The 26,808-nt window shown below is 37.6% G+C and overlaps 1 protein-coding gene across 1 annotated transcript in view; it reads right to left on the bottom strand.

Annotated features, from left to right (window-relative positions):
- The window catches only part of CFAP54 (cilia and flagella associated protein 54), a 379,132-nt gene that overhangs the window by 237,379 nt on the left and 114,945 nt on the right, over window positions 1-26,808 (bottom strand). The window contains exons 27-32 of the mRNA XM_054442311.1: window positions 11,500-11,631; window positions 9,275-9,389; window positions 7,353-7,442; window positions 6,225-6,351; window positions 2,954-3,065; window positions 2,513-2,613 (exon numbers count right to left, since the gene is read on the bottom strand). Of these exons, the coding sequence (XP_054298286.1) occupies window positions 2,513-2,613; window positions 2,954-3,065; window positions 6,225-6,351; window positions 7,353-7,442; window positions 9,275-9,389; window positions 11,500-11,631 (677 nt within the window). The remainder of the gene's footprint in view (window positions 1-2,512; window positions 2,614-2,953; window positions 3,066-6,224; window positions 6,352-7,352; window positions 7,443-9,274; window positions 9,390-11,499; window positions 11,632-26,808) is intronic.

Below are 26,808 nucleotides of genomic sequence, written 5' to 3'. Positions count from 1 at the left end.
AATAGAAAAATTCAAAAATGTAATTTTAAAATATCATTTACACTAATATCAAAAAACAGTTCCTTGATGTATCTAACAAAAGATACATAACACGGTTATGGAGAAAATCATAGAAATTTATTGAAAGGCATTAAAGACCTAAGAAAGTGATCTGTCTACTAACAGAAAAACACAACAGTGTAAAAAAAATAATAATTTTTAAAAACCTTCCTATACCAATACATACATTCAATTCTATCTTTATCAAAATCATAGTAGAGTTTTTTGTATTAATCAAAAAACCATTCCATTTTGTGGAAGAATACCCAAGACTTGCGTGAAGGAAAAGAATATTCTGGAGAAACTTGTTCCTCAGACAGCAAAACTCAATTTAAAGCTAGAGTAATTACAATGGTTTGATATTGACTCAGGAATAAGTTAACAGACTAATCAAACAGAGAAAAGATCCCAAAGCTACATATATGAAAACTTGCTAAGTGATAAAGTTAACAGTGACAATAGAATAGAGTACTCAATAAACTGTGCCGGCCAACTGAATACCTGTAACAAAACTAAAAAAAGAGAGTGAAGGGGACTCTTCTCACCATACGCAAAAACAAATTAATGAAATTCCTAAATGTGAAAATCAAAAATTTAAATTCACAAAGAGAATATCTTTACTATCACAGATTAGGAAAGAATTTCCAAAACAATAAAAGGAAAGATTGATATGTTTGACTCCATTTAGAATTAAAATTTTTGAATTATTGAAAAACTTTAAAATGTGAACTGATCAGCCACAAACTGGGAGAAGCATTAGCATCCAGACTTATAAAACTAAATAAGAAAACAAAAGTTTTTAAATGTGCAAAGGATACAAACAAGCAGTCCTGAGACTAGAAAAACCCTTGGGCCAAATAAAAATATGAAAAAATGCCTAACCTTAGGAATAAAAGAAATGAGAATTGAAACAACGAGATAAAATTTCATACTACATAGTTCCACAAAAATGTGATAATAATATCAAGTGTTGGTGAAGACCTTGAATAATGGAAATTTTTCACAACATTGGTAAAAATTTAAGAGCAACTTAGCAATATCTAGTAATGCTAAAATGTTCATATCTTGAAAACCACAACCCTGTGTATTTACCCTACAGAAACTCTCACACATACATAAGGAGAGATACACAAGAATGTCCTTTGAACATTGTTTACAACAGTGAAAATTCAGAAAGAATTTAAATGTTTATTTATGGGAGACTGAATAAATCATTTAAAAAATTTATTATACAATGTATAATATATATTATATGATATATATTATATAATATGAATTATATATTATATAATATATATGAATTATATAATATAATATATATGAATTATATATTATATAATATATATGAATTATATATTATATATTATATGAATTATGTATTATATAATATATTATATATAATATAATATATAATATATATCATATTAAATTATGTGTGTTCTTTATATTTATGTGTATGTATTATGCACACAGAAATATGCATACAATAAACACAATGCATTATACTATTATATAATTTATTTATTATATGATATTTATTTAGTATATAATGAAATACCATTCAGCAGTGAAATTAATAAAGTAGACTCATGTATAACTGACATTTCAAAAAATCACAAACATAATATTGAGAGAAAAAAAGCAAATTTCCAAAGCAAATTGGAAAAAACTACAGCATGCATTATTTGGGGCTATATACCTATGTGGTTGACATATGAATTCACTCATCAGCATAATAAACACAAAATTTTGGCATAGTATTATTTCCAGGATAAAGGAAAACAGAAATGCATACCAAGACAGGTACACGGGGATTTCAACTGTGTTTGAAAGGTTTTACATGTTAAGTTGCATAGTTGTTATATTATTTTTTATACCCATCTAAAATATGTCATAATTTAAATAAAGAAAATGAAGGAATAATCAAAGAGATAGTAGGCAAATGCAAATAAAAACAAAGCAGAATTGGTTCTATTAATATCTATGTGGTGTAAATTAAAATCAAAATCACTAAACAGGTATAGAAAAACATTAGATAATGAAGGTAAAGTATATAAAGAATGTATAGGAATAAAAAATTCTTATACATGTGTACTTATAATGTGTACTTATAAAAACAGAAACTAAACATTTTGCCATAATATATTTTATAATCAAGAACTTTAGATTCACTGGTAATTTACCAATCTGTTCTCCTAACCACCCTATCTAAACTATTGCCGCCACCACCTTCATGCCAAGCCAAATATTCTATATTATTTCATTTACTTTATAACATTTATCACTATTTTTAACTGTCTTGTTTATTTAGGTGTTTACTTGTTTACTATGCCTTTTTCATTAGTATGTAAGTTCCTTGAAGGCAGTGATTTCACCTGTCTGGTCTACCAGTGTAACCCTAGTACCCAAAATAATGCCCAACACATAGTTACCCCCAAGTAAACTTTTATTGAATTAATTAATTAGTGAATACCTTTCATGTGCCACCATTTCAGAAATAGCTGGATTTTTAAAAATGAAATCTCTTAGAGTTTCCTTTTTTTTACTTCTTATTCTTTGTTGCATTTCTGCACTCTTAATAGAGGAGATAAAATGTTACAAGTTAAATTTAAACTTTGAACACAGTAGTATAATTTATTCATATTCTAGTGCTTATCTCTTGACATTGAAATACAGTAGTTTATACCCTCAATTAAAATTATTATCAAAGGCAACAGAAGTACCCCTGTAGACAAAAAAATCTGATTATAACAATATCTACATGTTAATCTAAAAGTTGTATAATTATAAAACTATGCTTGTTAGTATATCCTTCTGTTTCATATTATAATGAGTTTAAATGTAGCCAATCATCTCTAGATACATGAATCTCTTAATTTCATTACCTAAAATTCAAAACTCATAGGAAACTTACTCTTCCAATTTCCATTAGTGCAGCTTTGAACTTTAAAGATTTGTTTGCTTTTTTATTCAAAGCACTGTCCTTACGTTTCACTTTTATTAGTCCAAGTAGAGACTCATTCCTCCTAATAAAAAAGATAAAGTCAGTCAAAAAGACCTGCAAAAATTTGCAGAACTACCCCAAAGTAATATGTCTTTAAAGTTTTCACTGAAAGTATACAAGAATATCTAAAACTGCTTGTGTCCTATGCATAAATTTGACTGTGATATCTCTTTTCAGCATGAAATAGCTGGTCCCTCAGAAGAGCAAAGTGTAAATCATATCATAAAATGTGAGTGTCAATGAAGATGTTGAATAATAGAAACTTTTCACAACACTGATAAAAGTTTAAGAGCAACTTAGCAATATCCAGTAATGTTAAAATGTTCATATCTTGGAAACTACAGCCCTGTATATTTACAGAAACTCTCACACATGCATAAGGACACATGTATAAGAATGTCCTTTGCAGCACTGTTTATAATAATAAAAAATCAGGAAGAATTTAAATGCCTATTTGCAGGAGACTGAATAAATAAGTTTTAAAACGTATTATACAATGTATAGGCTGGGCGCGGTGGCTCACGCCTGTAATCCCAGCACTTTGGGAGGCTGAGGCGGGTGGATCACGAGGTCAGGAGATTGAGACCATCCTGGCTAACAGGGTGAAACCCTGTCTCTAGTAAAAATGCAAAAACAACAACAAAAAAAATTAGTTGGGCATGGTGGCAGGCGCCTACTGTAGTCCCAGCTACTCAGGAGGCTGAGGCAGGAGAATGGCGTGAACTCAGGAGGTGGAGCTTGTAGTGAGCCGAGATCACGCCACTGCACTCCAGCCTGGGCGACAGAGCGAGACTCTGTCTCAAAAAAAAAAATAATAAAATGTATTATACAATGTATAATAGAGAATATGTTGTATGTTATAATCGTATAATAAAAGCTCCCATAGGGCTTTCTATAGGGAAAAAGAGGAGTTGAAGGCATGATGTAGATGGAACAGAACGGGATTGAAAATAAAGTAACGATGGACACTTCTTCCCTTATAACTCAAAGAATACTGTAAAAGTAACCCTAGACAAGCTTCCTTGCTTCCAACAGATTTCAATCTCTTTGGTTCCATCTTTTGCAAGCTCCCAGCCACTGCTGCCCTCTGAAAACCAACAGGAACTGAGGTGACCTTTTACCAATACTATAATCTCTCACTGTCCCTTTATTGACACTTGCCTATTTTTCCTGAAATTTCTTTTTTTTTTTGAATTTATATTTCTTCATAAGTACTAGCCAGGTACAGCAAAACTGCTTAACATGATAAATGGGATCTTAAAACTTGAATAAAATGTAGAGTCTTATTTATGCAAGGCTAATGAAATGATGGGGTAAGCCTGGATAGCTAGTTCCAGGGGTTGGAACTTGACCCAAATCCATCTTGGTCCCTTTGCTCCAGTTTTGATGAAGATAATCCTAATCCCATGGTTGTCTGGAACCCCAGTTCAGCTGTAACAATCCTAAGAATCACCCAGTTAGTTGACATTCGTTTGGGCAAATGTTTTGCTGCCTAAATTAGAAGCCTTTGATCAATGACCATAAGGGACTTGGGGAGCCATCCTCCACAACTTGAAGCCTAAGACTGCCTTCCATTTCCAACCAGCTACATCTCTTCTCTACAGCCTCTCCTCTCTCTCTCCCTCACTACCAGGGTGCTTGACCTGGTGGTTATGTTCTTCCAGAAAGAGATGGGAAGGAGAGGAGGTCACATTTAGACTACAGTCTTTGCCACCATCTCAGCATTCTTCTCCATGCACAGCAGAACCTTCATCCATTGAATAAATTAAACTCCTCCACTCCTTGATCTGTTCACTGCTCTGTGGAGCTCTCACTGACTGCTTTTCATTTTGATAAATAGTATTTTAAAATTTTTATGCAAGTCAACGTTACTGAGGACTTGTTCATTGTTTTAACTACACAGCCATGTGTCACTTAGCGGTAGGGATACATTCTGAGAAATACTTTGTTAGGGAATTTTGTCATTGTGTGAACATCATAGAGTGTACTTATGCAAACCTAGATGGTACCACCTGCTACACATCTACATGATATAGTACAGCCTATTGCTCCTAGACTACAAACCCGTACAGCATGTTACTATACTGAACGCTGTAGGTGATGTTGTAACATTAATAGTCAGTATTTATGTATCTAAACATATCCAAACATGGAAAAAGTACAGTATAAATACAGTATTATAATCTTATACTCCTCTTCCAGAATATCTCTTATTCTTAAGTTAGACTTCCACAGCCAGCCCTCCACATTTGCCTGCACACTGAAAGTATCTTCTGTTTTTCTTTGGAATCAAGAACATTATTTAACCCTCCTAAATATCTAATTTTAGCTGTTTTTAAAAAAATTTAATAGAACTCTAATTCTGAACAATTCTGTTATTATCATGGCCTGTTTCATTTAATATAAGCAATTTCTTCTTTTATCTTTTGAAAATATGAAGCACATATATACTCTAAGCTTCTGTTCTAATAAATGAAGTACCTATTTTAGGAAGAATATCTTTCTGTATGTTTTTAAGGGAATGCTTCTCTTTTGTTGCCATTTCAAAAACAGGTTTCATGTTACTGATGTTTACTTTTATTAAAATGGGATGGACAGATCAACGCCCAGTGAAGAAAATCCCACTCTCAGTTGATAAAAGAAAACTTGGATTCATTTGGCATCTCTCATAATTGGTGTGAAGCACTATCATTTTATTTGGGAGCAAAGAGAATCATTCAGGCTTAGAGAATAGGAGGGGCAGCTTTAAGGTTTACTGCTTTTATTTGAGGAACTCCCTCTTCACATATACAAATGGAAACCCCAAGAAATGGCTCTATTTGTTACCATAGAAGAATTACAAACACGTGGTAAATGACCAAAACTGGAGCCAAAACCTTGTGTGAGAAAGAACTGATGGCCTAGAGATATTATTATCCATCCTGACTCAATAGCAAAAGACTTAATCTGTTTCCAGCTAAAGACCTAAACATGCTCTATTCTCATTTGTGAGTACATTGTATATATATTTTTACTTTTAGTTATTTATTTACACAGACATGAATTTTCACTATCTCTTAGGCAGTGGTTTTAACTGTATATACTCCACTCTCTTTTTCTTCTACCTTATATTTCTTAAAACTGACAATGATATTCATTTTTTAAAGTTATTAACATGTATAACACTGATAACTGCAAGTACCTTTTCAAGAAGTCATGGACAGGAGTTGTTACCTCTACCATAAGGTGAAATTTTTCCTCATTCATGCATTTTAGCATAACTTGTGTAAAGAATTCCAGAAATCTTGGTTTTTGCTTAAATTTCATAACTGTAATAACAAGGAAGTTCATATATAGTTACCAATATACTCAATTATTAGTACCGAAGGGTTGCCAGTGCTAGCAGTCATTTTGTTCCAACAGGCAAGTTTATTAATCTGCTTTTTAGATTTCTCCATTTTAAAAAGTATATAGGAATAAATGTGGTGTGAACTATTGTTTTTCTAATATCAACGAATCCTTTACAGTCTATATTAAATTTATTTTCTAAATATCTCAGCATTGAGAAAGATTTCATTAAGGTCACTTCTAATGTATGACTAACTGGGGAAAAAAATTATTGATAATTATCATAACTAGTGATCCTAATTTTTATTATATTTCACTCTGTATTAATCAATTATGTTGCCATTTCTCATTAGCTAAACTTGAAATTCACTAATACATTTTTCTTTTTTTTGTTGTTGCTTTTTGAGACAGAGCCTCACTCTGTCGCCCAGGCTGGAGTGTAGTGGCACGATCTCAGCTCACTGCAACCTCTGCCTCCCAGGTTCAAGTGATTCTCCTGCCTCAGTCTCCTGAGAAGCTGGGATTACAGGCACCCACCACCCAACACCTGGATAATTTTTGTATTTTTAGTAGAGACAGGGCTTCACCATGTTGCCCAGGCTGGTCTCAAACTCCTGACCTCAGGTGATCTGCCTGCCTTGGCCTCCCAAAGTGCTGAGATTAGAGGCATGAGCTTCTGTGCCCAGCCACTAATACGTTTTTCAATGCCCTAGTTTTTGTAAGATTCATAATAATACCATTCACTACCAAAATAAGCCACCATGAAGATTCTGTCTTTCCAGACTTTAAATCAGGTACCTCTTTAGGTCTCTTTCATTACTTGGCAATCAGGATTCTGCATTATTCTGAGTGGGTAAGAATTCAAAATATTCTGCCTAAAACAGGTGAAATCTTCAAGTAGACAACAGAAACAAAATCCACAGAATTAATTCTCTTCAGTGATAAATCGAGTGAACAGCATATACGCATCCAGTTCACCTACCTTCTTTCACGGCACCTTTGACCGACCAATTCAAAACTACAGGATAAAGAAATATAGGGTCCTCTCCTCCTGAGAGTTCAGATGTAACATCTAAGGTTAAAAAATTCAAAAGTATGTTCGGTTTAGTAACCCAAAATACAAATTTTTTGAGTAATTCACAATAACAATTCTTTAAAAGAGATGACAAAACAGGAAAACATTAAAGTATTTATTCTAAATTATGTGCCTTAAAATAGCAATTATAGCATTACATTTTGGAAATAAAAATAATCTGATGAAATTATTTGCTTCACTTTTCCCCCTAAAAGCTAAGGGGTCCACCACCAAATAGGTAAAGAGTTTCCAAGGCATGATTCTCTCTTTTTCAACAGCTGTCATATATCAGCAAACCCAAGACTCAGAAATCTACCAATTACATTTACCCCATTTTAGCAAAATTATCTTTAAAAGGCAGTAAAGTATAACACAGTCACTGGAGCCAGACTGGCTGGGTTCAAATTCTAACTATGACATTTTTTAGTTATGAAACCTTGGAAAGTTATTTAGCTTCTCTGTGCCTCAGTTTCCTTATCTTTATAATGGAGATAATAATAGTACCTTCTTATGGCTCTTATATATACAGGTTGCATGAGTTTTAATGTGTATATTTTATAAAAAGAGTATATTTTGTAAAATAGTGACTGGCACACAGAAAACACTGTACAAAACTATCATTTTATTATTGTTTTTGAATTTACTATTCTTTTCCTAACCATTAGACAACCAGGGAGAATTTACTATTTAGCTAGTTATAGCTCATTGTGCTTCTTGGTAAAATATTTTTACTGATATTATGAAAATAAATAATTCACATTTCTAGAACACTGTATACTTTAAGGAATTATACTTTATATATATAATAAGATGATTACAGCTTTCCCAAAGCTAGGTTAACTAATTATGGGAATAATCAAATACTTAGTTCAATTCATAAATCCATGCTTGAAACAGGCATGGAACATATCAAAAGAGAGAGATCCAAGTCAGCGAAGCCCACAAGATAGAACAGAGGCACACAGTAGGAGAGATGAGGTAGGGACATGGAATTCTACAAGTGTAGCCTCATCCCCAAAGGCCATGGGGCAAAAGTAGAGCCTCGTACTTGGTTTAAGGCTCAAATTTGGATACTCTCTTGTTCTAGAAGATTTGAAGTACCTGCTTTTTAAAAATGTGACAATACTAATCATCACCAGAAACTAACTCAATTTCCCAAGTAGCCTTCCAGGCTGCAAACTCCAAAATACCAATCATTGCATTAACACATTGGTTTATTATGAAATTACTACAGTACAACGACCTAAAATTAAACTAATCTTTCACTCTGCTTTCTACTCTGGAAGGCATTGGTTCAAACCACTTATATATTAACAACACTCACACTATTCCTTTATTTCTCAGTTGCATTTCTGACTTCAAAGCGGTGATTTCTGTGTCACACCCCCTCCCACTCTCCCACCAAGGATACCCAGATGGTTGTCACAACTAGGGGGTGGTGTGCTGTGCTTCTGTGAGTAAAGGCCAGGGATGCTACTCAATATCATACAGTGCCAAGCACAGTCCCCCACAACAAAGAACTACCTGGCCCAAAATGCTAATAGTGTCGAGGTTGAGAAAACTTGCTTTAGAGTCAGAAGACACAGTCTCAAGTCCAAGCCAGCTATGTAATCCTAAGTAAATCACTTAATCTTTATGAGCCACATCTGTAAAAAGTGGTTAGCAATCCCTTATTAACAGGGTATTGTTAGGATTAATGATATAAAAGCACTGTGTAAACCTTAAAGGGTTTACCAAATGCTAATCTCATCTTAATCCTTTGAACAAAATATTTTCTCATTTTAAAAAACTTAATGCTAAATGGAAGTATACAGAAAACAAATGATTACATTGCTTTGTCAGTTTGAGTAGGTGTGTCTCCAACAAGGCCAGCTGTTCATTTATCTTTTCAGGCAGTAGTATCTGCTGTGGCTTCTTAGTCTTTAAAGACTTCTTAGAAGAATCCTAGAAACATTGGTTAAACGTCAAAATGTACTTTAACGTGTTGCAACAACTGTCATTTTCAAACAACATTCTTTAAATTATGTTTTCATACTTTCATACTTGGTAGATAAAACTGATCTACATAACGATATTAATTAACAACAATGAATAATAACAGTTATTGTGCTCTAATTAAATGTAGACATAGTGCTGTGTTTCATGGAGACTGACCAAAATGCTGCTTCTTTTCCCTCTCCCTTTCTCCCAGTAACTTCCACCTACCTAGCCAGCCGCCTCCAAAACCTGCATTCTCAAAGCAGCTGAGGATATGTCTCTAAAAATCTTGAAAAGACAATTCCCAGCCTGCCCTCAGAAATGTATCCCTTTATTCTTTTTTCCCTTTCTTTTTCCCAGAAGGAGCTTCTTTACAACTAAGCTAATTGCCTTTGTTACTTTGCCTTTCATTGAAACTTAAGGGGATCAGTAATTAGTGGATTAAGAATCAGCCTGTCTGCCCACTCAGGCTCACTATCATGTTTTCTGTCGGAGCCTGAGAACTGACCTGTTAATGTATCTTGTTCAAAAAAAACCTTCCAAGCCCCTTTAGGCTTAAAGGAACCTTGAGTAGCTCTAATAATTTCTGACTCCTATAAATTAACAATCTCTACAATCTTGGATGGAAGAATCACAACCTTCTGCTGGACTGTAAGCTTCAAGGAGAGAGACATGAGGCCTGTCCTACCATGATGTGGAAGGCCCTGAGTCAAGGCCTGAGTGACATAAAGGGGCTGATAGACTCTGAAAGTAGACACTGCATGGCACAAAAACAAACAAACAAAAAAACCCTCATATTGCTTCCAGCTTAATCAAAAATCCCTCTAGACAAAACATCCTTCCAACTAGGAAAAAAAAAAAGTATTATAGCTTAAAAAGTCATCCAGTAAAACAGTGGTGATTTTTAAAAGTTTTTTTGGCAAACAAATGCTTACTTGGAAATTCAAGATATCACAGAGACAGAAATGGAGCTACTCTAACTTAGACAGAGTCAGGGATGAGAGTCTCCACTCCCACCCAAGCCATGGAAGGGACTTCAAGTAATTTCTAGTGCCCTCAGAAACCCAATGAACTGGCCAGGCACTGTGGCTCACGCCTGTAATCCCAGAACTTTGGGAGGCCAAGGTGGGAGGACCACCTGAGGTCAGGAGTTCAGGACCAGCCTGGCCAACATGGTGAAACCCCATCTCTACTAAAAATACAAAAATTAGCCAGGTGTGGTGTCATACACCTATAATCCTAGCTACTCAGAGGCTGAGGCAGAAGAATCACTTGAACCCAGGAGGCGGAGGCTGCGGTGAGCCAAGATTGCATCACTGCACTCCAGCTTAGACTATAGAGTGAGACTGTATCTCGAAAGGAAGAAAGAAAGAAAGAGAGAGAGAGAGGGAGAGAGAGAGAAAGAAAGAGAGAGAGAGAGGGAGGGAGGGAAGGAGGGAAGGAAGGAAGGAAGGAAGAAAGGAAGGAAGGAAGGAAAGAAGGCAGGCAGGCAGGCAGGCAGGCCAGTGAACTAAGTAACATTTCAAAACTTGATCTACAAAACTACATAGTTTCAAGGAAAGGCAATAAGCATAAGTTCTTGTAAGACTCATGCTTGAAAGGCAGATATTAAAAGTTCATCTCAAAAATTAGCAGTCTCATAAAGAAGAGAATGCAGGTGTCACAATGAGTTTCAGAAATCTACTTTGAACACAAAGTAAAAAAACTCTGACATGTATTTGCTACATTCAATGATCCACCCAGAACAATAAAATCTTAGATTTGGAAGAGACTTTAGAGAGCTTTTAAGTCCAATGTCCAACTGGGTGTAAGAAGCTCTCTATCATCATTAACTGATGGTCGGGACTGGTGATGGGGACTATTCAGTATGCTAGCAGAGATTCCTTTTTCATTTTCTTGACTATAACTAAAAAAAAAACAAACAAAACCCAAAAGCTCTTTACTATAATACTTTACTTATATGTAAATATAACTAATGTAAAACTTATCAATTTTCTAATATGTTTAATAATACTACATTACCCCTAAAAGACGCAAACTAAACATAGGTTTAAAAATGAGAAACAAAAACAATTACCTCCTCTGGCATTTCTTCTTGTTCATTACCACCATCAAACAGAGACTTGCATCCTGGTGTGATGTCCAACATTTTTTTCCCATAATTTATAATCATTACTGCCAGGTCATATTCCCTCCATGAACGAAGAATCTAATTTAAAATATTTATTAATTATCTCTGTTGGGCATTCTTGTCTATTTTCAAGCATAATGCATCATTTTCCATAAATTCAAAAGCCCCATAGAGTTTTCAGTCTAAGAATCCCCCTTTTATTTTAAGAAAACTGTAAGTTTACCTCCAGATCGTATTAACACATTGAGTGCAACTAAAGATGCATAATTCAACTATTTTAAGTAAAGGACTAATAATGGGATCTCATCAATAATAAACTTCCCACATCTCTGGGCCACATAGCCATATACCTTCTGATACAGTGAGTTAACTATTAAGAAAACAATTCCTTTCAAAAAATCCATATTTAAAAAGTCATTTGTAAAGGCCACATCACCACCACTTCTTATCTTGAGTTGCTTTCTATAGGAAATGGCACAATTACTGACCTCATGATGTCTTAAGGAGCATGTATATCACTAAGTGATTTACAAGACATTCTGCTAGAGGACTAGGCTAGATAGAAGCTGTTTTTGGCAGATTCCCCATCAACCCTAGGGGAAGTGTGCACTGTAGTCATAAGGGGAAGAGGCCTATTTAGCCTCTCTCACATCCCCTATTCTGGCCCTTACCTACCTTTCTAAAGTAATCTTCCACCATTCATCTCCTTGTACTTTAATCTTACAAAATATTGAGCCAATATAAAATCTGACAGTCACCATTGTGTTACAGGACTTCATGTCTTCCCACAGCTGAGCCATTTCCCAGAACAGCTGTCTGCACCTTGTTTATACAGCTTCACCTTGCCATTAAAACCTTGGCTCTAGCATCAACTTCAGAAAAGCTGCCCTGGCCAGCAATCTGATTTGCATATATTCTGCTGTAGGGAAGGGTCAAAGAAGGGGACACACTCACTGTGAGCCCCTTAGGGCAACTAGGAGTATAAATAAGTTTGTGTGAATTTGTTATATGTACATATATTCTGTTGAGTATGTTAGTATTTAAGACAAGTGTATCAGTTTGTTCTCACACTTATAACAAAGACATATCCAAGATGGGGTAATTTATAAAGGAAAGAGGTTTAATTGACTCACAATTTCACAGGGCTGGGGAGGCCTCACAATCACGGCTGAAGGTGAGTGAGGGGCAAAGTCACGTCTTACATGGTGGCAAGCAAGAGGGCCTGTGTAGGGGAACCCCCTTTATAAAACCATCGGATCTCATGAGACTTATTCACTATCATGAGAACAGCATGGGAAAGACCCGCCCCATGATTCAATTACTTCCCACCAGGTCCCTCCTACGACATGTGTGACTTATGGGAGCTACAATTCAAGATGAGATTTGGGTGGGGAGACAGCCAAACCATATCAATAAATAACAACTGTTACTTCTCATGCAGGGAAGGAATATATATACATATATATATATAAAAATGGCACCTCCCTGACCTTACAAGATGGCCATTTATCACCTGGTACCTGTCCATTGCTCAACCTTTTAAGGCAACTGAAATATTGCATTATATCCTCCATATTAAAGATAAATTTGATTATTTTATCAAACTCTAAAATTATTCCATATTTTCTAACTGATTACTCCCTGGAGTGGAATAATCCTATGCCTTCATATATTTTCCCAACCTAATATTTGCCTTTCAGCTTTGCTTATAGTGTCTTGCCATAAAAATGTTTTAATCATCATGTAATCTAATTATCTTTTTCTGTTTAACTTTTTTTTTTACACTTTAAGTTCTAGGGTACATGTGCACAACATGCAGGTTTGTTACATATGTATATATGTGCCATGTTGGTGTGCTGCACCTATTAACTCGTCATTTACATTAGATATATCTCCTAATGCTATCCCTCCCCCATCCCACCAACCCACAACAGGCCCCAGTGTGTGATGTTCCCCTTCCTGCGTCCATGTGTTCTAATTGTTCAATTCCCACCTATGAGTGAGAACATGCAGTGTTTGGTTTTTTGTCCTTGTGATAATTTGCTGAGAATGATAGTTTCCAGCTTCATCCATGTCCCCACAAAGGTCATGAACTCATCATTTTTTATGGCTGCATAGTATTCCATGGTATATATGTGCCACATTTTCTTAATCCAGTCTATTATTGATGGACATTTGGGTTGGTTCCGAGTCTTTGCTATTGTGAATAGTGCCGCAATAAACATACGTGTGCATGTGTCTTTATAACAGCATGATTTATAATCCTTTGGGTATATATCCAGTAATGGCATGGCTGGGTCAAATGGTATTTCGAGTTCTAGATCCCTGAGGAATCACCACACTGACTTCCACAATGGTTGAACTAGTTTACAGTCCCACCAACTGTGTAAAAGTGTTCCTATTTCTCCACATCCTCTCCAGCACCTCTTGTTTCCTGACTTTTAAATGATCGCCATTCTAACTGGTGTGAGATGGTATCTCATTGTAGTTTTGATTTGCATTTCTCTGATGGCCAGTGATGAGCATTTTTTCATGTGTCTTTTGGCTGCATAAATATCTTCTTTTGAGAAGTGTCTGTTCATATCCTTCACCCACTTGCTGATGGGGTTGTTTGTTTTTTTCTTGTAAATTTGTTTGAGTTCTTTGTAGATTCTGGATATTAGCCCTTTGTCAGATAAGTCGATTGCAAAAATTTTCTCCCATTCTGTAGGTTGCCTATTCACTCTGATGGTAGTTTCTTTTGCTATGCAGAAGCTCTTTAGTTTAATTAGATCCCATTTGTCAATTTTGGCTTTTGTTGCCATTGCTTTTGGTGTTTTAGACATGAAGTCCTTGCCCATGCCTATGTCCTGAATGGTATTGCCTAGGTTTTCTTCTAGGGTTTTTATGGTTTTAGGTCTAACATTTAAGTCTTTAATCCATCTTGAATTAATTTTTGTATAAGGTGTAAGGAAGTGATCCAGTTTCAGCTTTCTACATATGGCTAGCCAGTTTTCCCAGCACCATTTATTAAATAGGGAATCCTTTCCCCATTTCTTGTTTTTGTCAGGTTTGTCAAAGATCATATGGTTGTATGGTGTGGTATTATTTCTGAGGGCTCTGTTCTGTTCCATTGGTCTATATCTCTGTTTTGGTTCCAGTACCATGCTGTTTTGGTTACTGTAGCCTTGTAGTATAGTTTGAAGTCAGGTAGTGTGATGCCTCCAGCTTTGTTCTTTTGGTTTAGGATTGTCTTGGCAATGCAGGCTCTTTTTTGGTTCCATATGAATTTTAAACTAGGTTTTTCCAATTCTATGAAGAAAGTCATTGGTAGCTTAATGGGGATGGCATTGAATCTATAAATTACCTTGGGCAGTATGGCCATTTTCACGATATTGATTCTTCCTATCCATGAGCACGGAATGTTCTTCCATTTGTTGTGTCCTCTTCTATTTCGTTGAGCAGTAGTTTGTAGTTCTCCTTGAAGAAGTCCTTCACATCCCTTGTAAGTTGGATTTCTAGGTATTTTATTCTCTTTGAAGCAATTGTGAATGGGAGTTCACTCATGATTTGGCTCTCTGTTTGTCTGTTATTGATGTATAAGAACACTTGTGATTTTTGCACATTGATTTTGTATCCTGAGACTTTGCTGAAGTTGCCTATCAGCTTAAGGAGATTTTGGGCTGAGATGATGAGGTTTTCTAAATATACAATCATGTCATCTGCAAACAGGGACAATGTGACTTCCTCTTTTCCTAATTGAATACCCTTTATTTCTTTCTCCTGCCTGATTGCCCTGGCTAAAACTTCCAACACTATGTTGAATAGGAGTGGTGAGAGAGGGCATCCCTGTTTTGTGCCAGTTTTCAAAGGGAATGCTTCCAGTTTTGCCCATTCAGTATGATATTGGCTGTAGGTTTGTCATAAATAGCTCATTATTTTAAGATACGTCCCATAAATACCTAATTTATTGAGAGTTTTTAGCATGAAGGTTTGTTGAATTTTGTCGAAGGCCTTTTCTGCATCTATTGAGATAATCATGTGGTTTTTGTCTTTGGTTCTATTTATATGCTGGATTACGTTTATTGATTTGCATATGTTGAACCAGCCTTGCATCCCAGGGATGAAGCCCACTTGATCATGGTGGATAGGCTTTTTGATGCACTACTGGATTCGGTTTGCCAGTATTTTATTGAGGATTTTCACACTGATGTTCATCAGGGATGTTGGTCTAAAATTCTCTTTTTGTTGTGTCTCTGCCAGGCTTTGGTATCAGGATGATGCTGGCCTCATAAAATCAGTTAGGGAGGAATCCCTCTGTTTCTATTGATTGGAATAGTTTCAGAAGGAATGGTACCAGCTCCTCCTTGTACCTCTGGTAGAATTCGGCTGTGAATCTGTCTGGTCCTGGACTTTTTTTGGTTGGTAGGCTATTAATTATTGCCTCAATTTCAGAGCCTGTTATTGGTCTATTCAGGGATTCAACTTCTTCCTGGCTTAGTCTTGGGAGGGTGTATGTGTCCAGGAATTTATACATTTCTTCTAGATTTTCTAGTTTATTTGCATAATATAGGTGTTTATACTATTCTCTGCTGATACTTTGTATTTCTGTGGGATTGGTGGTGATGTCCCCTTTATCATTTTTTATTGCGTCTCCTTGATTCTTCTCTGTTTTCTTCTTTATTAGTCTTGCTAGCAGTCTATCAATTGTGTTGATCTTTTCAAAAAACCAGCTCCTGGATTCTTTGATTTTTTGAAGGTTTTTTTGTGTCTCTATCTCCTTCAGTTCTGCTCTGATCTTAGTTATTCCTTGCTCCTGCTAGCTTTTGAATGTGTTTGCTGTTGCTTCTCTAGTTCTTTTAATTGTGATGTTAGGGTGTCAATTTTAGATCTTTCCTGCTTTCTCTTGTGTGCATTTAGAACTATAAATTTCCCTCTACACACTGCCTTAAATGTGTCCCAGAGATTCTGCTATGTTGTGTCTATGTTCTCATTGGTTTCAAAAAACATCTTGATTTCTGCCTTCATTTCGTTATGTACCAAGTAGTCATTCAGGAGCAGGTTGTTCAGTTTCCATGTAGTTGAGCAGTTTTGAGTGAGTTTCTTAATCCTGAGTTCTAGTTTGATTGCACTGTGGTCTCAGAAACAATTGTTATAATTTCTGTTCTTTTACATTTGCTGAGGAGTGCTTTACTTCCAACTATGTGATCAATTTTGGAATAAGTGCAATGTGGTGCTGAGAAGAATGTATATTCTGTTGATTTGGGGTGGAGAATTCTGTAGATGTCTATTAGGTCTGCTTGGTGCAGAGCTGAGTTCAATTCCTGTATATCCTTTTTAACTTTCTGTCTCATTGATCTGTCTAAAGTTGACAGTGTGGTGTTAAAGTCTCCCATTATTATTATGTGGGAGTCTAAGTCTCTTTGTAGGTCTCTGAGGACTTGCTTTATGAATATGGGTGCTCCTGTATTGGGTGCATATATATTTAGGATAGTTAGCTCTTCTTGTTGAATGATCCCTTTACCATTATGTAATGGTGTTCTTCGTCTCTTTTGATCTTTGTTGGTTTAAAATCTGTTTTATTAGAGACTAGGATTGCAACGCCTTCCTTTTTATGTTTTCCATTTGCTTAGTAGATCTTCCTCCATCCCTTTATTTTGAGCCTATGTGTGTCTCTGCATGTGAGATGGGTCTCCTGAATACAGCACACTGATGGGTCTTGACTCTTTATCCAACTTGCCAGTTTGTGTCTTTTAATTGGAGCATTTAGCCCATTTACATTTAAGGTTAATATTGTTATGTGTGAATTTGATCCTGTCATTATGATGTTAGCTGGTTATTTTGCTTGTTAGTTGATGCAGTTTCTTCCTAGCATCGATGGTCTTTACAATTTGGCATGTTTTTGCAGTGGCTGGTATCGGTTGTTCCTTTCCATGTTTAGTGCTCCCTTCAGGAGCTCTTGTCGGGAAGGCCTGGTGGTGACAAAATCTCTCAGCGTTTGCTTGTCTGTAAAGTATTTTATTTTTCCTTCACTTATGAAGCTTAGTTTGGCTGGATATGAAATTCTGGGTTGAAAATTCTTTTCTTTAAGAATGTTGAATATTGGCCCCCACTCTCTTCTGGCTTGTAGAGTTTCTGCTGAGAGATCTGCTGTTAGTCTGATGGGCTTCCCTTTGTGGGTAACCTGACCTTTCTCTCTGGCTGCCCTTAGCATTTTTTCCTTCATTTCAACTTTGGTGAATCTGACAATTATGTGTCTTGGAGTTGCTCTTCTCGAGGAGTATCTTTGTAGCGTTCTCTGTAACCCTGAATTTGAATGTTGGCCTGCCTTGCTAGGTTGGGGAAGTTCTCCTGGATAATATCCTGCAGTGTTTTCCAACTTGGTTCCATTCTCCCCATTACTTTCAGGTACACCAATCAGATGTAGATTTGGTCTTTTCACATAGTCCCATATTTCTTGGAGGCTTTGTTCATTTCTTTTTACTCTTTTTTCTCTAAACTTCTCTTCTCACTTCATTTCATTCATTTGATCTTCAATCACTGATACCCTTTCTTCCAGTTGATCGAATCGGCTACTAAAGCTTGTGCATTCATCACGTAGTTCTCGTGCCATGGTTTTCAGCTCCAACAGGTCATTTAAGGACTTCTCTACATTAGTTATTCTAATAAGCCATTCGTCTAATCTTTTTTCAAGGTTTTTAGCTTCTTTGCGATGGGTTCGAACTTCCTCCTTTAGCTTGGAGAAGTTTGATCATCTGAAGCCTTCTTCTCTCAGCTCGTCAAAGTCATTCTCTGTCCAGCTTTGTTTCATTGCTGGCGAGGAGCTGTGTTCCTTTGGAGGGAGAGAGGCGCTCGGATTTTTATAATTTTCAGCTTTTCTGCTCTGTTTTTCCCCATCTTTGTGGTTTTATCTAACTTTGGTCTTTGATGATGGTGATACACAGATGGGGTTTTGGTGTGGATGTCCTTTCTGTTTGTTGGTTTTCCTTTTAACAGTCAGGACCCTCAGCTGCAGGTCTGTTGGAGTTTGCTGAAGGTCCACTCCAGACCCTGTTTGCCTGGGTATCAGCAGCAGAGGCTGCAGAACAGCAAATATTGCTGAACAGCAAATGTTGCTGCCTGATCGTTCCTCTGGAAGCTTCGTCTCAGAGGGGTACCCAGCCATATGAGGTGTCACTCTGCCCCTACTGGGGGGTGCCTCCCAGTTAGGCTACTCGAAGGTCAGAGCAGGCAGTCTGTCCATTCTCAGATCTCAAACTCCATGCTACTCTCTTCAAAACTGTCAGACAGGGACATTTAAGTCTGCAGAGGTTTCTGCTGCCTTTTGTTCGGCTATGCCCTGCCCCCAGAGGTGGAGTCTGCAGAGGCAGGCAGGCCTCCTTGAGCTGTGGTGGGCTCCACCCAGTTCGAGCTTCCCAGCCGCTTTATCTACTCAAGCCTCAGCAATGGTGGGTGCCCCTCCCCCAGCCTCGCTGCCACCTTGCAGCTCAATCTCAGACTGCTGTGCTAGCAATGAGTGAGGCTCTGTGGGCATGGGATCCTCCGAGCCAGGTGCGGGATATAATCTCCTGGTGTGACGTTTGCTAAGACTGTTGGAAAAGCGCAGTATTAGGGTGGGAGTGACCCGATTTTCCAGGTGCCGTCTGTCACAGCTTCCCTTGGCTAGGAAACGGAATTCCCTGACCCCTTGTGCTTCCCAGGTGAGGCGATGCCTCGCCCTGCTTCGGCTCATCCTCGGTGGGCTGCACCCACTGTCCTGCACCTGCTGTCCGACAAGCCCCAGTGAGATGAACCCGGTACCTCAGTTGGAAATGCAGAAATCACCCATCTTCTGCGTTGCTCACACTGGGAGCTGTAGACTGGAGCTGTTCCTATTCGGCCATCTTGGAACCCCCCCCCCCCGCCCCCGATAACTCCCTGTTTATCTTTTGAATTTTGTGGCTTATCAAAGAAAGTGTCCCCTGACTCCAAGGCCATATAAATATCCTTCAATCCATCTAGACTTCATTTTGTTTATGGCATGAGACAAGGTTCTGGCTTTGTTTACTTTCAGATGAACAGTCAAGTTATACCAGCACCTTTCATTAAATAAACTATTATAATACACTATCATTTTCTCAATGAATCAAATTGCTACCTTTGTCATATATTAATTTCTTCTGTAGACTTAGGGGCCATTCCTGGACTCTCTATTCTATTGCACTGAACTGTTTGCCCATTACTCTGTGACATCATTTTTTATTAAAGTGGCCTTATGGCAAACTTTAATATCTATTGAGAACTTTTAAATTAATCAGCTTCAGAGAAACCCAATTAGAATTCTAATTAGAACTGTATTAAATTTAAATATTATTTTAGGAAGGATCTGCACTTCTGTGATAATAAGTCTACCTGTTCAGGAATTTGGTATGACCTGTCCTATATTCGGATCTTATTTTGTGTCCCTCAGTAAGATCCCATGGTTCTTTTATTTAGATTCTTTAACATTTTGTTAAGTTTTAAATATTGTGTATTATGAGTGGCATATCTTGCCCTCTCCATGTCTAACTATTGCTAGTATTTTTTAAAACCTATCATTTTGTAAGTGTATTACATAGAATCACTTTACATATTCTCTTTGTAATCCTAGTAATTTTTTACCCAATCTTCATGGGGTTTTGAGACCAGTACAATTACAGATAAATTATACTTTTCTAATATTATAAAATTATTTTCTATCCTTATCTAGAACATGAGAAAGAACCTCTAAAAATACTGAATCTCACTGTTAGGAGTCAGCATCTATTTCCTGTGGCTGATTTTTAAAGAAATGGCTCCAGAAATTTGCCATTCATTATGATATTTGCTGTAAAATGTTGGTAAATGTCTTTGTCATTATTCAATAGCTTCTTTCCTTCCCTAATTTATTAGAAATTTTGTTAGGAAAGGTTATTAAGTGTTATCAAATGCCTTTGTGGCATTTTTCATATAATCTTATTTGTCTCCTTTACCTTGCTATTGCAAAAAATTCAAGTTTTGTTTTAATTCAGACTTGATTTTTGGTACTTGACAATGATACTGCCCTAAGACCAGAAAGTGACCAAATGCCATTCAGGAGCAGAGAAGGGTGATCTGACAGAATACATTTGAAGGACACTACATAATGACTCTCTGATTAATATTCTGATTAATATTTTGGGCCCTGAACTCTGCTTTTTCTGATATGAATATTGCCACTCCTCCTTTAATTTGTTTGTATTTTCCCAGTACCATTTTCTATCCATTTATTTTTTCAAGCATTGTTTGTCACCGTGTTTTAGGGCTGTTTCTTGAAATAGTATACATTTGAACCTAACTTTTTAGCTCATCTGGTAATTTCTGTCTTCTGAATTCATTCACATTCAGTGAAGTGATCAATATACTTAATTATATTCCCTCCATCTTATGTCTTCTATTTTTCCTTCTTACTTTTGCTGAAAATTAGCCATTTTTTCTCCCTGTCAGTTTTTCCTGTTCCTGTTTTCTCTCTCTTATTCCTCCCTGTTCATGTTTTTCTCCCTGTCAATTTAGAAGTCCTACTATGCAGCTGGGCATGGTGACTCACGCCTGTAATCCCAGCAGTTTGGGAGGGTGTGGCGGGTGGATGACCTGAGGTCAGAAGTTTGAGACCAGCCTGGACCACATGGTGAAACCCAGTCTCTACTAAAAATACAAAAATTAGCCGGGCATAGTGGTACATGCCTGTAATCCCAGCTACTCAGGAGGCTGAGGCATGAGAATCACTCGAACTGGAGAGGCAGAGGTTGCAGTGAGCTGAGATTGAGACACTGCACTCCAGCCTGGGTGATAGAGTAAGACTCTGCCTCAAAAAAAAAACAAAAACAAAAAAAAACAGAAGTCGTACTATGCTGTAAAGTTCTGCTCATGGTTACATATTTCTCTGAGTCACCTTTAAATATGTATATAGAGAGACACACTTATATTCTATAAAAAATAGTAATTTTATATGTATATGTGTGCATATGTGTGTGTGTGTATATATATATATGCATATATAAAACGCACAACCATGCACCAAAAATCTTTACCTGCTCATATCTATCCTTATGCCAAACAGGATGGAAGTTTTAGTTCTAGGTTACCAATAAATTTTTCTTTCAAGGATAACTCTTTAAAGAATCCCTACTTAGCATTTATATTACAAAGTCCTAGTCACATCATTATTATCTATTTAATTTTAATAATACATATATTGCAAGATTCATTGCTCCCATTATTCCTCTCCTTTTTGTCTTTCCCTGTCTTGGGATTTCTGTTCTGAATCAATTGTCATTTGATAGAGTATTTCCTCAAGTGTTTTCCTCAGATAAGTACATGGGCAGAATGCTTTTTAAATGCCCACACTTCTGAAAATGTTTACTTTGCCCTGACAAATGAATGATATCTTTCCTGGTTATTAATTTTTGGACCTCAGTCTTTTTCCCTCAGGATTCTACAAATGTTGTTCCAGTGTTTTAACTTCTAGCATCGCTGATTTAAAAAAAAAAAAAAAAAAAAAAAGTCTGAAGCTAATTGATTCTCTTTCCATTGTAAATAAATGTTCTTTGGGTCTCAAAACTTTAAGATTTGTCCTTATCCTTTGACTTCAGGGATTTCACCCACATGTATTTCCATGTGTATTCTTATATTAATCCTGCCTGGGACTCAGGAAGCCTATTCCTTCTCCATTTGCTTTTCTTTTCTACCTCCAGACTTCTTTTGTTTTCATGTTATGACTTCTGGATCTGCCTTCTGAATTTATTTACCACCTCTAGATAATTCTGTACTATGTTGGAGGAGGTATTTCTTGAGCCTTCAGATTTGACTCAAGAAATACCATAACCATAATCTTCATCTATTTGATTTTTTTCAATCAAAAATCAAATTCATTTGTTCAGTTTCAGAGGGTTATTTTTGTTTGTTTTCTTCTTGATCACATGATTGTATCTCCTTAAATGTTTTCTCTGCCTTTTTTTAAACCAAGTCTTCGCCAGTCTTTTTCCAACATGATGAGAGCAAAAACACGATGATTTTCATGTCTGGCTTGCTCTTCTTCCCTTGGAGTACTGAGTCTCCTTCAGCAAGTAATTGCTTTTCTCTTCCTGCTAATGGCTTATGTTCCCTCAGCATCTACACAGACCAGGTCATAGCAGTCTCTCCAGCACTGGTAAGTCAGTGAGCAATGGAACGAATATTATTTCCTGCTCTTGAGGTCAGGCCATAAACAGACAGCAAATAATGGCTTCTTTGCTAAGGTGGAGGGTAGAAGCCTCTCTGTTGCCACACCTCCACAGAAGCAAGCTTACATCCTAACTAAAGCAATGGATCAAATGAGCTCACCTACACAGCATTCTTCCACATCTCTGGTCAAATTGCAAAGGTCCTATGAGAACCACTTAAAAACAGGCAGGCAGATATGGACCTTCTTTGAGGGAATCACTGGATTCTGTCAATGAAAGCCTTTGAGGAACCACACAATGCTGGTCTTTGAACCAAGCAACGAGAACAAACAAGCTGACCTCTCTGCCTCTTGTCTCAGTTCCTTCTCATTTCCAAGGTGAATGAGGTCCCATAAAAAGCCTTTTACTCAGATATTCTGGCCTAAGATACCCCCTCCAGCCTTTACCAACTGGCCTGCTCAGGCTACTATAATCTGCCAAAATAAAAATTGAAAAAGAGAAAAGTCAGGGATGTGTGATTAAGCTGCTGTCTATTCAGAATTCCTCATCTCTTTACCTTAAAACAAACAGCCTTCCTGCAAGCCTTTGAGCTAAAATAAATACTTTCTAGTATTTATTCTCATTAAAGCCTAAATAAATTTAGTTAACCATTTTAATTGTTTTCCCATATTTTTGTAACAAACACAAAACACATGGGAATACAGTGATTCTGTTTACAAACAACGCTAAGCACGACTATGGCTATATAGACCTCTTACAATAACTCTCAAGTCAACAGATTGGGAATCCATTGCTCCACATGAATGGTCTGCCCTGCTGAAACCTGCCCACTCAACTGTAGGCTAAAATTGGTCATGAGTCTCTAAGTCTATTCACTTGCATAGTCCTTCATGCCCTCTGCCAACAAAGCTGTTCCTCCTCCATTTGTCTCAGCTCTACTCTTCCTCTTGCTACAGGGTCATCCCGTCTAAAATAGGCTCAGCTCCTTAAATCTGTCTCCTTTAACTGCTTTTCTTTTTGCTGATAACACTTAAAGCTTCATGAAATTATATTTTATGCGTGTGTTTGTTTTCTGTCACCCCCCACTAAATCACAAGCTCTGTGAGACGATGTTGGTTTCTTTTTAAATAAAGAATGCCTACAGGTAGGTACACCTAATCTCTAGTTTGTCTCAGGACCCGACAAACCTTGTCTTACATTCAACCAATTCACCAATTATTTTACCTGCTTGGTCTCAGTAGGCATTTGAGTTTGTAACTCTTGCTCAGAGCATACCTAAGTCTCATCCCCAGAGTGAAGCCTTCCCCAATCATCCCATCCCTTAGTGGTCAACTTCCTGCATCCCTGTTGTGTCACACCATCCATTAATCACCTAAGCTAGAAACCTGGGTGTCATTCATGATTCATTCTTCTCCTTCTACAATTACTATGGAGTTCTCTTTAATTCTTCATGCATATGTCAAGAGCCCAAACCAGTGCCTGACACAAATAGGTAATCGTAAATATATATTGAATGAAGGAATGAAACAAAAATGAAAAATCTGTTTCTATTCTGACCACACTCTTGCCTATGTCTCCTCCTGGGTTTAGATGTCCAGATACAGCACTCTTGACTGGCACAGTCAGAATTCACCTCTCCAGTTTGTCCTTTGTTGCGTTTGGGGTCCTGCACACCAATCTCAGAATCGTCCTTAGACTCTGCCTAGTCAGCCCTTTCCTTCAGGCCTAACATCATTGTTTACACTCTAATGTCATGAGATTAACACACCCCTCCATTACTGACTGACTCTTCACTTATAATCCAGCTATTTGGTTTCTTGATACCTTCTAAGCCCCACTATCTCAATGGCTGAGTTAAGATACTTAAAGTCTGCCTGCAGGTTCCACTAAAATCACAACCTGACAAGATGATATGCAGGTTTACTGCAGTATAATAAATATATAATAAATGTTTTAGGGTTTAAACAAATATGTTCTGTGTGACCATATATAATGCCTATAAAATATACAAATGCAGTTGTTTCCAAGATGGCTGAATAGGAACAGCTACAGTCTACAGCTCCGAGTGCGATCAACGCAGAAGACAGGTGATTGCTGCATTTCCAACTGAGGTACCTGGCTCATCTCATTGGGACTGGTTGGACAGTGGTTGCAGCCCATGGAGGGCCAGCCAAAGCAGGGCAGGGCATCGCCTCACCCAGAAAGCACAAGCGGTTGGGGGATTTACCTTTCCTAGACAAGGGAAGCCATGAGTGACTATACCTGGAGGAACGGTACACTTCTGCCCAAATACTGCGCTTTCCCCATGGTCTTTGCAACCAGCAGACCAGGAGATTCCCTCCCGTGACTGGCTTGGCAGGTCCCATGCCCATGGAGCCTTGCTCGCTGCTAGCACAGCAGTCTGAGATCAACCTGGGAGGCTAGAGCTTGGCAGGCAGAAGGGCATCCACAACTGCTGAGGCTTGAGTAGGTGGTTCTGTGCTCACAGTGTAAACAAAGTGGCAGGGAAGCTCGAACTGGGCGGAGCCCACCACAGCTCAGCAAGGCCTACTGCCTCTCTAGATTCCACCTCTGGGGGCAGGGCATATCTGAATAAAAGGCAGCAGACAGCTTTGGCAGACTTAAATGTCCCTGCCTGACAGCTCTGAAGAGAGCAATGGTTCTCCCAGCATGGCGATTGAGCTCCGATAATGGACAGACTGCCTCCTCAAGTGGGCCCCTGACCCCTGTGTAACCTGACTGGGAGACACCTTCTGCCAGTAGGGCCAACAAACACCTCGTACAGGCGGGTGCCCCTCTGGAACAAAGCTTCCAGAGGAACGATCAGGCAGCAATATTTGCTGTTCTGCAGCCTCCACTGGTGATACCCAGGCAAACAGGGTCTGGAGTGGACCTCCAGCAAACTCCAACAGAACTGCAGCTGAGGGGCCTGTTAGAAGGAAAACTAACAAACAAAAAGGAATAGCATCAACATCAACAAAAAACACCAAAACCCCATTTGTAGGTCACCAACATCAAAGACCAAAGTTAGATAAAACTACAAAAATTGAGAGAAACCAGAGCAGAAGGGCTGAAAATTCCAAAAAACAGAACGCCTCTTCTCCAAAGGAACACAACTCCTCACCAGCAAGGGAACAAAACCAGACAGAGAATGAGTTTGATGAGTTGACAGAAGTAGGCTTCAGAAGGTCGGCAATAACAAACTTCTCCAAGCTAAAGGAACATGTTCTAACCCACCGCAAGGAAGCTAAAAACCTTGAAAAAAGGTTAGATGAAAGGCTAACTAGAATAAACAGTGTAGAGAAGTCCTTAAATGACCTGATGGAGCTGAAAACCACAGTATGAGAACTTCATGAAGCATAAACAAGCTTCAGGAGCCAATTCGATCAAGTGGAAGAAAGGATATCAGTGATTGAAAGTCAAAGTAATGAAATAAAGGGAGAAGACAAGATTAGAGAAAAAAGAATGAAAAGAAACAAACAAAGCCTCCAAGAAACATGGGACTATGTGAAAAGACCAAATCTACATTTGATTGGTGTACCTGAAAGTGACGGGGAGAATGGAACCAAGTTAGAAAACACTCTTCAGGATATTATACAGGAGAACTTCCCCAACTTAGCAAGAGAGACCAATATTCAAATTCAGGAAATAGAGAGAACACCACAAAGATACATCTCTAGAAGAGCAACCCCAAGACACATAATTGTCAGATTCACCAAGGTTGAAATGAAGGAAAAAATGTCAAGAGCAGCCAGAAAGAAAGGTTGGGTTACCCACAAAGGGAAGCCCATCAGACTAACAGTGGATCTCTTGGCAGAAACCCTACAAGCCAGAAGAGAGTGGGGGACAATATTGAACATTCTTAAAGAAAAGAATTTTCAACCCAGAATTTCATATCCAGCCAAACTAAGCTTCATAAGTGAGGAGAAATAAAATCATTTGCAGACAAGCAAATGCTGGGAGATTCTGTCACCACCAGGCCTCCCTTACAAGAGCTCCTGAAGGAAGCACTAAACATGGAAAGAAACAACCAGTACCAGTCACTGCAAAAACATGCCAAATTGTAAAGACCATTGAC

Source organism: Pongo pygmaeus, chromosome 10, assembly GCF_028885625.2.
Source record: "Pongo pygmaeus isolate AG05252 chromosome 10, NHGRI_mPonPyg2-v2.0_pri, whole genome shotgun sequence".
NCBI classification, from domain to species: Eukaryota; Metazoa; Chordata; class Mammalia; order Primates; family Hominidae; genus Pongo; species Pongo pygmaeus.
This window is presented reverse-complemented; position numbering and strand designations above follow the sequence as displayed.